The 16,644-nt window shown below is 42.6% G+C and overlaps 1 protein-coding gene across 1 annotated transcript; it reads left to right on the top strand.

Moving 5' to 3' along the window:
* The first annotated feature begins 7,927 nt into the window (after positions 1–7,927).
* On the top strand, positions 7,928–12,821 carry oaz2b (ornithine decarboxylase antizyme 2b). The gene is made up of 6 exons (XM_062549906.1): positions 7,928–7,932; positions 8,922–9,001; positions 10,307–10,461; positions 11,115–11,287; positions 11,642–11,727; positions 11,882–12,821. The coding sequence occupies exons 1-6, from the start codon at positions 7,928–7,930 to the stop codon at positions 12,010–12,012; spliced, it is 630 nt and encodes a 209-aa protein (XP_062405890.1). The 3' UTR covers positions 12,013–12,821.
* Positions 12,822–16,644: the final 3,823 nt, after the last annotated feature.

Raw genomic sequence — 16,644 nt, 5'->3', positions numbered from 1 at the left:
TTACTTCTGCCGAAGATGAAAAAATACTTTCTTTGCATGTTCAGTCGCTTCTAGGTAAGGACAAATAAAGATGGAGGACCTATTCTGATGTTGAGTTTGTTACCTTTCCAACGTTTTTCGTCATCATTAAGACTTTAGGTCAGTGTGAGTTTGTTCATCATTAGAAACAGTATACTATCTACGTCATAGATCTTATGTGATTCCTCCTCATACCTTACTCTGGGATAAATGGAACAGTGAATGGCAATTTAATGTTTTTGTTATTGTGAAGAATGTGGTTAGATTTACTACTGCCTTTAATGTGTATAGATAAAGCCAAAAATTAACCAATAATTCACAAAATTATGGACTCTGAAATATGCCATCAGACATCAGTCTCTGAAAATAAATCATCAAATAAGAAGGGCTATTGCACATTTAATATAAATCCAAGAAGTGGCATGCAAGTTACACCAGAGACATCATGGCCAAAGATAGCAGTGAGATACTGCAATCCAATGATTTATTTACACCCCTTTCCTTCCACATTTAATGGAGGGATGAAACAAACCACAAAAGATGTCTGACATTAGCAAAAAGAAAAAGTATCATCCAAAAAGGGATGCAGGAGATAGATGGAATTTAAACATAGAAACACAGATCTTCTAAGGATACATCTCAACCGCAATCAAATTATTGACCCTCAATTGCTGCTGACAGCCAGTGAAAAGACAAGTAGTCATAATCGTAATTCCTCTTTTCTATCCATCAGTAACTGTGTAATCATTTAATCAGTTTGGTTTTACTGCCTCTAATCCTCACGCCCGGCGCAGGAACTGTGACACAAAGCCTGAGCAAGCCAGCGCGAGGCCCCTGATGAGCTTCATGTTTTATTTGAGCAGAGCGGCCCCATTGTCCCAGAAGCCCCCTCGTAGTGCACTCCTCCTCCTCACGCCTCACTGCTGCTGTCCCATCGCATTAGCCTCTCCTGCCGCCAAAGCACTTAGCTGCTGTTCCCATTGCCCTCTGTGCCGCAGCGAAACTCCGCTCAGAAAAGTCCAAGAAAACTTTCAAGAGCGCAGCCCCCTTACAAACAAGTGCAGCTTCCTGTATGTGTGTGTGTGTGTGTGTGTGTAAACACTTCCTTGTCTGCGTCATGAAGGACTGTTTCAGTGATGGAATGCCGTGTAATTGGTGCATATTAGGGAATGATACTTTGTGCAAAGGTAGGATTTAAATGGTGGTGTTGTGGGGACAGTAGCGTGTCATTGTTCAAGGGAGAGAGAGAGAGAGAGAGATGACATTCCGCCATAGTGAGTGCTTGTGTCAGTCTGTGGCATAAGCTGCTAGTTGATTTTAAGTGCCGAGATAATTCATGCACCAATGAAATTAAAGGGCTATACGTGCACAATGAGAGAACGCTCAGATTGTATGTGAGCCATATGGTGTGTGGCCCCTCGCAGTGCACACTCTGTGTACTGTAAGACGAACTGTCTCCGTTTGGTGTTATCCTTGCTTCAGTTCCTGTTTCCCACTAAAATACAGTCACACATGAGCCTGCACGCAGGCAGGCAAGCAAACACGCTCGGGCAGCCCACCCGCCCACCTCACGCACACAAACAAACACGCGGCGGTAAGTAACCCAAGCTCTGGGCTCCCACATCTGCATGCCGCTCAGCTGGGGCTCTTGGCAGCCCCCTGTCACCGAGGCTCCGCTGCTTCCCAGCCGCTGCCCCCCATTCAATGACCAAGGAAACACAAACACTCCCAAACGCTCAGTCACCAGAGTTCATTGCTTCAGACCCAGGGACAGAAATCCAGGGAAAACAATGACCATTGCCAGAGATATACTGTGTTTATTGTTTGTGCGAAGCAAACATAACAAACATAAGCTGAAATATGATGAGCACGGATTGCAACAACACCACCCTTTTCTGCTCGGTGGCCTAGTTCTATCATCTGAAGTTTTGAAACAATGTGACTTCCCAGCGTATGGACAATTATTGCACTCATCAAAGTCCTTTGTATGATCTTCAAGTCCATTGCACAGAGGAAGATACCGTGTTCTGTCAGAGCTGAGTGCTGTTGCCAAGACCACAAAAGTTGAGCATTTGAGTATTTTATCCCACTTAGAACCACATTCCACAAGTCTAAAACAGACCTAAACAGTGACCCCTTAAGATACACAGCACACTCTTTATGGGGAGACTGGCAGATCATAACATAAGCATGGCCATGTTCTTCTTCAAACATGACAGGTCACAGCAACACTGTGGCATTTTAGCTGGCTTTCTTTTAAAAAACATTATGTACTGAGATGTACTGTAGCTTGAGGGGCAAAGAAAAACTGTTGATATGCGCCTCTGTCCATTTAATTTCACTTATAGAGGAGAGTGTTATTTTAAGGACTCACTTGATCAGCACTGTTACTGTTTTTAGAAGGTCCAGTACTCTCCCTAATCACTGGACTAGACGTTTCAGATGCAGGCCAGCACCACGTCTTGCTGGATTTGCTGGGATGGAAGGAACTCACAGATGACACAGAACCCTCACTAATAACGAAAACAGGATTGACTTCAATGTTATATGAAAACAGAAAGGTCAGAAAGAAAATGAACAACCATAGCACACATTTACACGCATACTTACATGTCCAGTCTGACACACACACACACACACACACACACACCTAAGGATGTTCTGGAATGTCACCACAAACTACAAATCACACTTGATAGAAGACAGAGAGAGAGAGAGAGAACCCTCTTTCTCCCCTTCTTCTCAACACGCCGAAGTGGCCAACTTCCTGTTTGAGTCTGGACAGCCAACATGAAAGGTTATGCTATTAAATCAAAAGGGCAACAAATTCCCAGGAAGAGGGGCTTGGATCAGATAAACTGAGCTGCCAGTTTCTCAGGAAGGGACGCACACACACACACACACACACGTGGGAGAAAATGAAGGAGGAAGGAAGACGAGAGGCAATTACTCTCCAAAATATGCATCCAAATTGCTTCTAGGACGTTTTTCCTGCGTTTTAATTTTTGTCTCAAGCCGAGGAGGAGTAAACAGCGTTGTGAAATACATCTTAGTTAAGTATATTAAATGAAAATACAAACTTGTTTAAACAGTGAAAGAGAATTCTTATGCAAACATTGGAAAACTCTCTCCGCAGGACTTATAGCAAAAAAATGGTTTATAGAATAGTCAATGGATATAAAATGTCAGCACTTGTGTTGTATTTCTGTTTTGTGATTAAAAGGCAAATCCCTTTAATCTCTTCTAATTACTTTGTATGGTAAAAAGTGGTGGGCTTTTGTTTGGCTTCCTTAAAACAGCAAATCTCTAGTCAGTTGAGGGCTACAATAATCACTTGGCACAAGTCTCAGGGCTACCCATTGGTGGTCAGACCATATAAGGAGGTTTTGTGCATTACATTTAACTCTGGGAATAAGACAAGAGACAAGAAAATAAAATAAGATCAAATGTATCTTTGTGTATACATGTATAATCATAGACAGTATCACAAAAATGCATTATGTTATACAATATCCATTTTCAAATAACTATTTTTGCTTGATTCATCTGAACAGTTAAACTATCCTCTGTGTACAAAACTCTCAGGTGTAAATACAATTCAGTGGAGAATTCCTCTGCCTCATCTCCCTGCTTATGATCCTGACCTCTCCTAAGAGCACTCCAATAGCTAAATAATATTTTAGCTCCCTCTAACCTTTCAGAGTTTTATGGGCAGCAAAACTTCAAAGACGTCCCGTCACATCTGCTATATACTGTTGGGTGCCCTTGCAAATCTTCAGTTATTAAGGACATTCCTTTTCATGACCTCATCTCAGTATAAATCAAGAGGTTTGAAGGCAGGGATATTAAATGCCTGATTTATTTTGTCTTTTCAGCTACTCAGATAAAAGAGACTATTTTACTTGGAAGCAACTAACCTAATGCAGTGAATAGTAATGACAGTAAGTGGACAAATCTCCCATCCTCAATCCCAACAGATATTGTCATGTGTGTGTGTGTGTGTGTGTGTGTGTGTGTGTGTGTGTGTATTATAGCCATTTTTATCAGCACCTGGCCAGGAATTTCAACAGATTGGAATATGTACCTGAGATGTCTCTTCATGTGGTCTAGAGGGGGAAATCACAAAGTCAGGAGGAGTCTATTTTTCACTAGTGCAAAGAACCTCAGTGACGTCAATGATGTATATTCCAAAAGTGTGTCCTCTTTTCTTTTTAATGATATAAAAAGCAAATGGTTTCTGAATGTGGCACTCTAGACCATTCAACACAACCAAGCACTGTAAAATCAGCAGGCAGAAGTAATGTTATTAAATATTGAACATATGTTGAGAGGCCAGCTCTGAGGTGCTTGAGATTTCTGGAGCCCAAACAAAGGAAAGCAGACTGCAAACTCCAACCCATAGGCAAACTATAACCAACTCTTACGCAGCATGGTTATATAGTTTATCCATTTTGATTTATATGACTAATAGCAGTTTAGATAAACATTTTTGATGTATGTTTAGCAGAGCAAAGTAATGTAATAATCTCTAAACGTAAATAACATTGTCTCTTCATAAGCAGTCATTTATGCAGAACATTTTGAAATTCAATATGAGCACAGATCAGGAGGAAGAGGCTCAGATGGAATTCTTATTTCAAAAACTGTAGTGCCACTTAAAGTTTCACAAGAGTGAGGAGGTTCATAAGTTCAGAGGAAAATAAACGTGAACAGTAACACAAAGGAGTCCAGCCCCAGTTATGTAGTGTACACTGTATGGTTCATATTTGTGGTATGCATCAAATCTTATCGTTCCCTTTAGCAGAGTTACATTGTTATCAGAATGAGACAGGCCGGGATGGGGGGGGGGGGGGTCGGGGGGAGGGGGGGAGTCAGAGGGGAGGAAGTGAGGGAGGTGGGGGCAGGGCCAGAGCTCCTTCACTGCTCTTACCAGCTGCGTGGGGCGTTCAGACTAATAGAGTAAGGCTGTCGCAGCTCTTTTGCACAAGACAAAAATAAACATGACAGCAGAAAGTCCCAACAATTAAAAACAGGATGATGAAACCCAAACACACACACATAAACACACACACACACACACACACACACACACACACACACACACACACATGGATGCATACAGGCACTAACACAAACACACACCTACGCACACTCACACACATGGAGTTCAGAGGAAAACATAGTGGAACTCTTTCCATCCAGTCACACGGCCTCCCAGTTCCCATCCAGAAAGCTCACTTTCACAGAGCCGGACAGGTGGACGTGTGGCTAAGGCACAGTGCAAGTCATTGGGAGTGGGAGCAGAACATTCCGGAGTCAAGGCAAAGTGCAATACCCCGGGGAAAGCAGTGGGGCGGGAGCAGCACACAGCTGTCTATCATCTCCAGTCAGCTCCGGCGCGGCTGAGAGGCTACTTAACGGGATGAATATTTGATGGTGGCCCTCCCCTCGCGTGGGCCTGTCGTTTCCCCTTTCTCTCTACAACTGTGCCCGGCTCTCTTGTGCTCTTAGGAGTGCGCCGAACTTTGCATTATTCAGATGCCTCACGCTGTGCATCGCTCCCCTCATCTGGAAGAATATTTGCAAAACCCAAGTCCCTGGGATCCTTCTTTTTTTATATATATATAGAGGGGGCGGGGGACCAAAAGGAGGCCAAGATGGATGTCAGCCAGAAATGAGGTCTCTCAAATCTCAATTTGTTAATTTCTGTTGATGCTTCACTTTTGCTGTGAGGTCCTCTTCCTGAGCCTCACCAGCACATGAGTGGAATGGCCGTTCCTGGAATGTCAACTTTGGGAAAGGTTTCATTTGATTTTGATAAGACTTCTAAACTAGGAGCTGGACGGAATGCATAGTTCTAAAAATATTCGGGGAGTAGCGATGGCGATATTGTAAAATGTTCCTTCACACAAAATAGCCCAGCAACTAATCTGCGGAGAGTTTTGGTAACCAAGAATAACACTCAAAAACGGCCTCTCACACTGAATGGTGTATTTATGTCTTTCTGAAATTCTTCCTTAATCTTAGTTTTTGAGCAAGTAAATCTGGGCTTTAGCAAGCCTAATATTGTCTCTTGAGTAAAATCACCACTCCAATGCTCTCCACTTGTTCCATTCTGTTGACATAATAAGTGCTGATGTTATGCCCAAAATTCTCCCTTTTTTGCAGGATAAAGATTGACCACGGTGAACAAAAGCTTCATTGATATCAGTGGGCCAAGAGCCAGACAGGACAGCTGCAGTCAGACAGGTCAAGGCAAACGCACTGGAGGAGTGGGGCGCTACAAGCAGGGATAGGTGTGCTTTGATTTGAGAAGCATGTCATTATCAGTAGGACCCTCTGTGTTACTGCATGAGAGGAACTCCAGTATGCTGGTGCAGGAGGTTTTTGTAGTCAATAATTGACCGTCCAGTCAAATTTCCTTCGACAGAAGAGTAATAGGCAATTAGAGATGTAAATCATTTCAAACAGCTGTGTTTTGTAGACCACTGCAATTAATTGGAATCACTATCTGTCATGCACTGCTACCTGTTCTCAGAACACCCACCTCCCTTGGTAACTTCCAATTACAGTCCCATAACTGAAAGCAGTTGAGGACTAAAACCTGCCAAAAGTTCACGGATAATGGCCACCAAAAACCCAGCCATGTCCATGTGCTGTGCTTTTTATTTTCTCCCTCTCCCGGAGATAAAAAAAAAAAAAAGAATAAAAAAAGAAAGCGTGCAGAATGGGAGAGGCACGAGTGGGATTCCTCCTGACTCTGGGCCTGCTCGTCTTCCTCCTCCTCCTCCTCCTCCTCCTCCTCCTCCGGCTCCTCTGCCTGCGCTGCCGTGGCAGCCCGTCTCCTGTTTGGATAAGTGAGTGGGGAGATGTCAGCCCGTGCGCTGATGTACACCACCTGCCTTGGCCTCCCACTGACCCTCGCTGCAGCCCCCACAGCTGAGGCATTCCGATACCTTCCAGGGCCGTGTTTACACTGCAGCAGATTATACACTGCTCCCCTCAGATACATCCCTGCAAATCACCAATGGCTCCGCTCCACTCATTCATCTGGCACGGGAGGGGGGCTAGTCCACTGCCCCGGCTGCCAAGAAACTCCCCCCTGGTCGCCTCCACTAAGGGGGCTTTTAAACAATGAAAACTCACAGGGCCGATAGCTGTTGTTTGGGCTCAGGGCAAGCGCACCGTACTTACGGAAGAATTCCACTTATTTTCCATTGACAACAGTGACAACTGAACAGGCTGTGTTTGCTGTTCATTTAGATTTGAACCGAATTGGGCAACGGTAAGAAGACCAGCTGACCCCATTAAAGGGGAGAGAATTCAACTACAGTTCAGACGCAGTGAAAAACAACCTTGTTATTATTGTGGGAGCCAATGGGTGCTGTCAGCAGTGCTGACCCCAGGTTATGGACATGTTTAGATTTGCCGGAGGGTCGTCTGATTTAGATGTCATCAAGACGAGACGATCGCCCTGGTGGCCTGAGCTTCATGTGTGGCGTAACAGCTGGCAACACCTGTGACAGCAGATGCAGACGATGCCCCCCTAACTCACGGTCACTGAATGAAGGCCTGACACAGGTTTCAGCATCATCACTCAGATGGAGCACTGCTGTCCTGCTCATTGTCTTGACGAGCTGTGTTCCCTGCATGACAGAGTCAGCTTGAGAGACTGATTTCTTATTTCCATTGATCATTTGTCATAATTCATTGCATTTAATACTTTTGTGGGCAATGTATGTGTGTTTGAGCCAATAAACAATGGCAATTGTCAATCAACAATACTGTATGTAGTAGCAGAGGGCAATACAAATATATAGCCTATGTTTGGTGTACAATTTAGTGTTTTTCTCATATCAAGTTAAAGCTCTCAAAATTGTTTTGCAGAGATGTTTCCCTTTGACTGAAAATGACGTAGGTCAATGGGTAAGAGGCAGTGATGTCACTGGCATTGACTGCGCCACACCATTTTCATGCAGATCTGTAACTCCATCTGCTGTACTTGCAGAGGTACTGCAACTAGACCACAAACTGTTACAGTACCTGATCTCACCACACTGAGGAGGGTTGTCTTTTCTGTTCATAGAGACCTAGGAATTATTTTGGTGATGGTGGTGGTGGTGGTGTGGTTGTGGTGATTTGTGGTGGTGTGTGTGTGTGTGTGTGTGTGTGTGTGTGTGTGTGTGTGTGTGTGTGTGTGTGTGTGTGTGTGTGTGTGTTCACTGGTTACTTCCTTAACCAGTGAAGTTAACAAATATATTTACAAATGCCCCTAATTAGGTTGGTGTATGCAAATCAGCAATCAATCAATTTCCAGATCAATTCCAAATCAGATGGCAATTTTTTTTCAAAATGAGATATTGTGCGGTTGGTCAGTGGGCCTTTTTTTTTTACATTTTCAGTTAAACATCATCGGTGTTGATATACAGTGCAGATGTCAGAAGGAGGGTTGATCAGACTATTTCAGGGGGCGAAGAACACAGCCTAGAGTAGAAACTGAAGTAGCCTAACCAATATCTATTTTATAACCAATTAAGATGACCTGACAAGAGGTTATTGTCGTGATAAGTCGCAGAGTGGCACAATACATTAATGATTTAATATCATAGGCTAGGCCTACATAAATATATAAGAGTCAGGCTTGCATGAAATGTCAATTTTGCTAACTGTGTTCAACTCAGCTCCAACAAACCTTAATTAAATACAGCAAAAGGCATTCTGAAAGTTTTCCATTTAGCTTTGACGGACTTTGTTGAAGGTGCCAGAGAAGGAGGGAGGGACTGCGTGGAGGAGGAGCCAGCGATGAACTGAGCCGTTTCGTTGAAAGAGATGCACATGAGAGTCGGTGAGGATGTCGGAGAGGATGCAATGAGTGACTGAGCGTGGCTGAACGTTCCCTTAAGTGCACTTTACCCACTCCCTTCAACTTCAACAGTCATCTTTTCAACAGTCGATTTGCAGGCATGCTGGACACAGAAGAAAGGTACGTTTTTCTGCAATAGCATTTTAAAACCCAAGATTTTACAATGTTATGCTGTAGCCTAGCACCTAGACGTTTAAGTATCTATCGTGCTAAATGAATAAAATTCGATTAGAAACGACTACAGGAAGGATCACTGCAATTTATACATAATATACTATATTGTTATTTTTGGTGAAAAGCTATGTCGTCCTTGCACTGCATGTAATGAGAAAGCGTCATATTGTTTACAGATGAGACATGGATGACTCATCGGTATACAAACAGCAGACGCTTGCTCAGAAAAAATCATAAAAATCTCCAGACACTTATAGCTTAATACGTAGTGGACAGTGAGCAGATATATACCACGTTTTCTCGACTCCTCTTTTAATTATTCAGTACTGCCAAGGGTGGGATGTGTTCCTTTTATGTAAGCCCATCCTGGGGCAAACGTCTGCATCAGCACATATCTCTCCTCAGTTTCATCCAGTTACACAACCACTGCCTGTGCTGATGCTCCCAAGGGGGCATTATGCAAGACACTCAGAGACTCTGGCACGGCCTGATAATGACTCTTCTCTTAGCCTACTACTTAGAGAGCTGTCTTAATGGGGTTGTCCCCAGTGGGTGTTTCTATAATTGTTTTAAGCTGGACATCATTATTTTATGTGTGGAAGCATGTAGGCTATGTGTGATATGATTCTTGAAAGCTGCAGAAAGTGCAGGCTATTTAAGCACCAGAGTGGAAACACCTCCTGTGAAGTTCACCACATGTATGCACTATGCAGTGTGACATATACTTAAATAAACCTTAAGTAGTAATTTCAGCGCAGTTATTTGAATTGGAGGCCATTCATCGTGGGAGTTTCGGTGATCGGCTCCTACTTGTGTGCCTTTGGGAATTCATATTTGGGATATTGCCATTATTTATTCCCTGGGAATAATTCCTGAGAACTTCTCGGAAGTGAACCAAATTCTGCCAGTTTCCCAGGACTTGTAATAATGCTGTGTGTGCAGCTGTGTTTGTCTGGAAAGTTGCTGACGTCAAAGAGGAGCACTGTGGTGTGACAGTGGCAGGACTAGAGAGGAAAGGGTAGAGCGATACAAAGCTATTTCTGGGTCGTGGATTAACACTTGATTTGTGTTTCTGTGCCAGAACTGACCGGAAAGCCTCTTAAGTACTTTAAAAGTGACCTGCATTCCTGTACTTGGATGCTGATGTGTATCCTTACTTGCCTTCGCAGTTGTAACAGTAGAAAAGACAAGCATCCGTGACGTGTGTTGGCTGAAGTGCTCTCTTGTGTGTTCTCTCTCACCCTAATCCAGTCCTGTGCTGCGGAGTTCGGCTCCAGTGCTGTGCTGGACCAGGCGCCAGACTCCAGGGCCTCGGTGGTGCTCCTGATGCCCCTCACCCACAGGTGAAGATCCCGGGTGGGCGAGGGAATGGCAGGGATCACTCTATCAACGTTGTCCTTTATAAGGTGGGCCTCCGTCTTCTGCGCTGCACAAACAAGCACTCCGTACTAGCAACTTCGAAGCCTTTAGGAGGCTTGCAAAGGATAACAACTGGCCAAAGATTGCAGATGGAAATATGCAGCGTATCAGTTTTCAGCCGTCTTGCGCTAGCGAAAGCAAAGCTGGAGTTAATGGGACTTGCCCAGGGCCAAGGGATGACTTGTTGAGGACTGACCTTAATGAGTACTTCATGCTCTAGATTCTTATTTATCACGAGCAGCACTGAGAAAAATCACAATTATTTGGGTCAGTGTGTTGAATCCAGTAAATCTCTCTCCACTGACCTATTCTGGTGGAAAAGGCAATTACTCAGCATTAGCATTAGTTTGCACTAGACTCACACCACCGACCCATTTTCTTCCCACCATGCTTTTGAAATTCTTGGAATGAACGAGGGATAAGAGTGAACTATTGATACTCCAACGAGTATATACCACATAGGGGCTCAGTTTGCATCCTCTTGCTAGGTCAAAACACCTTATTATCACAGATATTCTGGCTGATATAAAAATGCTGTAGGATACAATTCTGATTAGTGGAAAAGAACAGGGCAGGGCAAAGAACTAGAAAACCAGATCTTCATATTCCTCTCTTCTCTCCCACGGTGCGGCTGCTCCAGGATGCCAAGCTGACCGTGACTCAGCTGACCTCTGCTAGCAGCGCGTCCTGCGTCCTGCTGTTCCAGTACCAGGTGAACGAGCAGGCCTGCTGGTGCTGGGAGACGCTCCTCTCCTCATGCAGTCTCTTCCTGGGTGTCTCGGAGGGGCCCCTCCCGGAGGGCAGTAAAGAAGGGTATGTGTCCACCACCTGCTTCCCCCCCCCCCCCCCCCCAGCACCTCTCCTCTTCTCCTCCTCTCCCCTGAGCCACACGTCTCTTTCTCTGCCTCTCCTCTCCTTAGTTACATAACCAGGCTGCGCATGAATCGCTCTCCATAAACCAGTCTCTGAGTCATTGTCGTCATAACAACAAGACCTGATGTCCTTATCAAACAACAGGCTTAGCCATGCATCTGTAATTCGGGACACATCTGTTCCAAGCGGATAGGCTGTGCAGGGACTTGCTGTACGATCCCTGGCTGTTTCACTGCAGAATGTATTGAATTCAGTGTTAGTCTCACCTCACTCTTATCCTCCTCTGTTTTGCAGTCTCACCAGTCTCCTGGAGTTTGCCGAAGACAAGCTGAATGTTAGTCAAGTGTTTGTGTGGTTCAATAAAAACAGGGAGGACTTAAGTAAGTGATTTTCACGTTGTCATTGCTGCATTGTGTTAGTCATAAGGCTTCAACATATAAGTCTATGTGCAAACATTCAAAGTATTTATGCATGCAGCCTGTTAGCAATGATGAATGAGTTTTGATCAATATTGTTGTTCTCCATGTGTTCCAGTGTGTCTAACCAAAACATTCTACTACATGGGCTTTGAGATGGTGAAGCCTGGTCATCCGCTGGTTCCAAATCAGCCTGACCTCCTCTTCATGGTCTACAACGTAGAGTCCAGCCACTGTGGGGAAGAGTGATGCCAACTGGTTACGCATGCAGCTCTCCAGTTTGGGCAATCTTCTCGTGTCCTCCAGCAAGCAGTCTTTAACTCAGTTAGAATTGAGCTCCACTCGAGGGAAGTCTTTAGTACGAGTTAAGTCATCATCCAATTAGGCGCGTTATGTTGACCTGTACTTCTTCTGTACTTCCTAGTATTCCTTGCCACAGCACTTCTGGTAACAGGGTCACTTGGTGCTAAAGCTGATGTTCTTTTCGTTTGCAGTCAAAAGCATCTATGAATATTTATCTGTCTATCTTTGTCTCTTCAGTACATTGTTTGTACAATATGTCACCACTCCATCATGTGTAAACTGGTTCCATGCCAACGGGATACAACAGATGGAACAGTGGTCGTGTGAGAAATATACCAACTGCTGACAAAGGAGATCTAAAGTGAACATTCACAGGGAAAAAAAAAAAAAAAGTAGCACTTTATTACAGAGATAGTTTTATTTTCATCCAAAGCATTCTACTTTTTTTACTTTCACTGCCTCTTTGGTAAATGCAAGCTCTTCAGAACTATAGTTAACATAGTAAAGTCCTACCTGACCAAGATAACTGTTAGTCTCTTTGCTTTCAGACCTGCATGCACTTTCCTTTGCCTCAGTTCACTTAGATGTGAAGTTAATGAGTGATCTATTGTATGTTGTTGATAAATGTACAGTTTTCTTGTACATGTAAGAATGATAATCTCTGAACAGTTACAGTCGTGTTTGATTCCAGATGTTAAAAAAATAAACTGTAATCCTTTACTTGTTTTAGCAAGAAGGACTCCGTTATTGAAAAATGGTTTCAACAACACACTCATCGCTACCAGTCTCTCCACAGGAGCTGTCTAATTAATCCTAAATCCCTGAAAACATCTGTTGTAAAGCCCCTTCTCAAGGGGAATAAATTGGATGCCACTATGCTAAACAACTACAGGCCCATATCCAATTTACCTTTTATTGTCATGATTATTGAAAAAATTGTCTTTGATCAACTAACCACCTTCTTAACATCAAATGGGTATTTTGATTAGTTTCAGTCAGATTTCCGGGCTAGTCACAGCACTGAAACAGCTCTCATTAAAGGTAAGCTACACTGTGCAAGAGTGTTAATATGACCTCTATGAAGCCAATTTGATGGTAAACAAACTTGTAATAGGGGACTCGTTCGGGCATAGCCATAGAGCATATACTATAGCATACGCCTCAATACAGACGCAGGCAAAACATCAGTCCCAGTGTTATTGGACCACAGTGCAGCCTTCGACATAGAGGAAGGGTTGGACTTTAAGGTGAAGTCATCTTTATCGACAAGAAAGGAGTTTATTTGTACGTCAACATCCCCAAGGGTCGATATCAGGACCACTGTTCAACCTCTATATGCTCCCATCATCAAGAACTATTTGATCTCCTAGCAGAGCTGTGTCGATGACACCCAACTTTACTCACCTCTGTCACCAAATGATTATGGTTCCCTTGTATCCCTTTGTCAGTGTAGGCCTATTGACAAGATCAAAAAACTCCTTGTCTCTTCAGCTGAACAAAGAAAAAACTGTAAAAAAAAAAGTGATCTAAATTCCAACAGCCACATGAAAGCAATAACTAAATCAGCTTTTTACCATTTCAAAAAACATCGCCAAACTTACTGTAGGTCTACTGTCAAGACCTGAACTAGTAAAAACATATTTATGCATTCATCTCCAGTAGGGTTGATTACTGCTATGGGCTTTTCACAGGCCTTTCTAAATAGCTTCAGATGATACAAAATGCAGTGGCAATGGTTCTCACAAAAAATAAAAGAACTGACCACATTACTCCAATACTTAAGTCCCTACAGTGACTGCAGTAAGTCACAGAATTGACTTTAAAGCGCTTCTCTGTTTATAAATCACTTAATGGGCCTGGACCAAATTACCTAGCCAACATGCTTCAGCAGTACACACTTTCCAGGCCTCTCAGGTCTCAGAAGAAATATTTGTTAGTAAAACCTGCTGTTAGAACTAAACATGGTGACACAGCTTTTAGTTGCTATGTAGTTCAGATCTGAAACCAATTTTTGGATTGCATCTAAATTGCCCCAATCGTAGCCAGTTTTAAATCTAGACTTAAAACCAAACTTTTCTCAGATGCTTTCTGCTAATTGATCAAATACTCATTGGCCAGTTCACAGGGCACTCTTTGGGTGAATACGCTAATTGTTACTTGTAGTGGCCTACTCTTGCTGTCCTTAACTGGGCAAAGGGGGATCTGTGAAGTAGTTGCCTTGTCATTCTACAAAGAATAGACAGAACGGCATAGAGGGTGTAATGATCTTGTGTGTTACGGCTCTACCGGGCCTCTTGGAAGCTCTAGACTAGTTTAACTACTCTGCTTGGGTGTTACAGGTCTACCGGGCCTCTTGGAAGCTCTAGACTAGTTTAACTACTCTGCTTGGGTGTTACAGGTCTACCGGGCCTCTTGGAAGCTCTAGACTAGTTTAACTACTCCATTGGGACTACTGGGCCCTATCGGTCGGCCATTTTGGTCCTGAAAGGAAACGTGCGGGTGCACAAATAGACTACTTCCAGAATCTCCACTAAGACTGCTACTTGGTGTTTGACTAGGATTATCATCGAGTTACACATTTTTAACATCTTTCAGCTAAAACTCTAATTGATTCTGACCTACAGGCTATGTGCATCACGTCATCCTGGGTGTGATGTTGTGCTGCTTTGTGATTGTCTGACACCTAACATGTATTGAGTCCCTGCCTGAACTATTTGGCATAGTCAGAAATTCTGTAGCTTGTGGTAAGATCCTCATTACATTACAGTTCGGGGCTACTTCAAGAATCTCCATATAGTGTTGCTGTTCACTGGGTGTTTGACTAGGATCATCTTTTTTAAAATTATTATTATTATTATTATTTTTACACACAAACTCACAAAGCATATGGACATATCATGACTTTATGTAGCTTTACATCATATACTTTGTACATTTAGACAAAGCCATCAACTTTGAACATTGTACATACAACATTGATGATGGAGGTTGTTTTTTCCCCCTTCATTCATACTATTACTGTTGTCACACATACATACAGTACACCCTTCATGCACGCACACCCTATTCACACACACATTCCTCTCACATGTGCACCCACACTGCCCACATGTATTTCCACACATACTTTCACATATATTTCCACACATGCTTCCACTCATGCTTCCATACATGCTTCCACTCATGCTTCCATACACACTTCCACATACTTCCATGCTTCCACACAAACTTCCACACATGCTTCCACATATTTCCACACATGCTTCCACATGTATTTCCACACGTTTCCAAACATGCAACTCACCCATCCATTCCTACACCCTCCCCCCAACACACACACACACACACACTCATTGGTCATCACATATGTTAATGCCTTTCCTTGATAGCTGGTCGATCCCACGGCTCCACTCTCTATAAAGCTTCATGAAATTAGTCCATACATTATCAAATAGTTCTTTATTGCTGTCTTCTGACATTGTTCTCTCGATATTTAAGTCATATTTATTTCATTAATCTTTTCCAGTTTTCGAAGGATGGTGCTTCTTTATTTTTCCAATTTTGCAAAATATTTTTTTTTATAAACCAGTGAGGAGAAAATGATTTGCCACCCCATTGGGTATCTCATATTTTCAATATCTTGAAAGAGACATATCTTTGGTGTAAGCACAAACTCACGATTGCAGACTCTTGATATCCACATCCCAATTTTATCCCAGATTTCTCAAATTGTCCTACAATACCAAAAGGCATGGGTGAGGGAGTCGCTTTGTGTGCTACACTTTAAACATCTATCTGAGGAGTTACTATGAAATGTATTTATTTTATCTTGTGTATAATATATTCATTATATATATATATATATTCGTCATTACTTTATATTGAATTAATCTAGGATTAATCTAATTAATCTAGGACTAGGGTCATCATCACGGAGTTAAGTTGTTGGCTGACTAGGACACTATAAAGCACACAGGTTAGAGGTACACTATGCAAAATTTCACCTTTAGGAAGCCTGTTTTACGGTAAACAAACTTGTAATAGTGTACCTTTAAGTTGTTGGCAGTGTTCCAGTATATTGTTTTGTTTTCTGTCTTTTAATTATTACTTTTTGTAAACTATTGCCCTTATGTACCTTGTGTGTTTTATGTTTTCTTTTTTATTCTTTACTTTTAAAACTATTCTGTCTACTGCCCTTCTACTGTCCGCTTTTGTTTATTTAACACACATTGAATGACCTCTGTGTATGGAAATGCGCTATAAATACATTTGACTAATTAGTCTGTTGTTCTATATAAACCTGATGCAATTCCTCTGGGGAACCAGAGGAAAAAACACAATTAGGTATCTACCTGAAGATCTCCTGTTGTGAAGGGCTCAAACAGTCTCTTACATACCAGTATGAGGTCATTGTGGTTGCCAACTAATAGTATGATATTAGACATATGATATTAAATGAGCTCTTACTAATCCATAATGTTAAAGATGAGACATTTATGAAAGATGATATACACAACAACAACCACATAACCATTCCTTTCCATGATCAATTTAAAGTTCCTATTTGCACGGTCTTAG

The sequence above is a fragment of the Sardina pilchardus genome, chromosome 11 (genome assembly GCF_963854185.1).
Source record: "Sardina pilchardus chromosome 11, fSarPil1.1, whole genome shotgun sequence".
Taxonomy (NCBI): Eukaryota; Metazoa; Chordata; class Actinopteri; order Clupeiformes; family Clupeidae; genus Sardina; species Sardina pilchardus.
The sequence above is the reverse complement of the archived record's forward strand: the minus strand, read 5'-3'. Positions and strand labels throughout refer to the sequence as shown.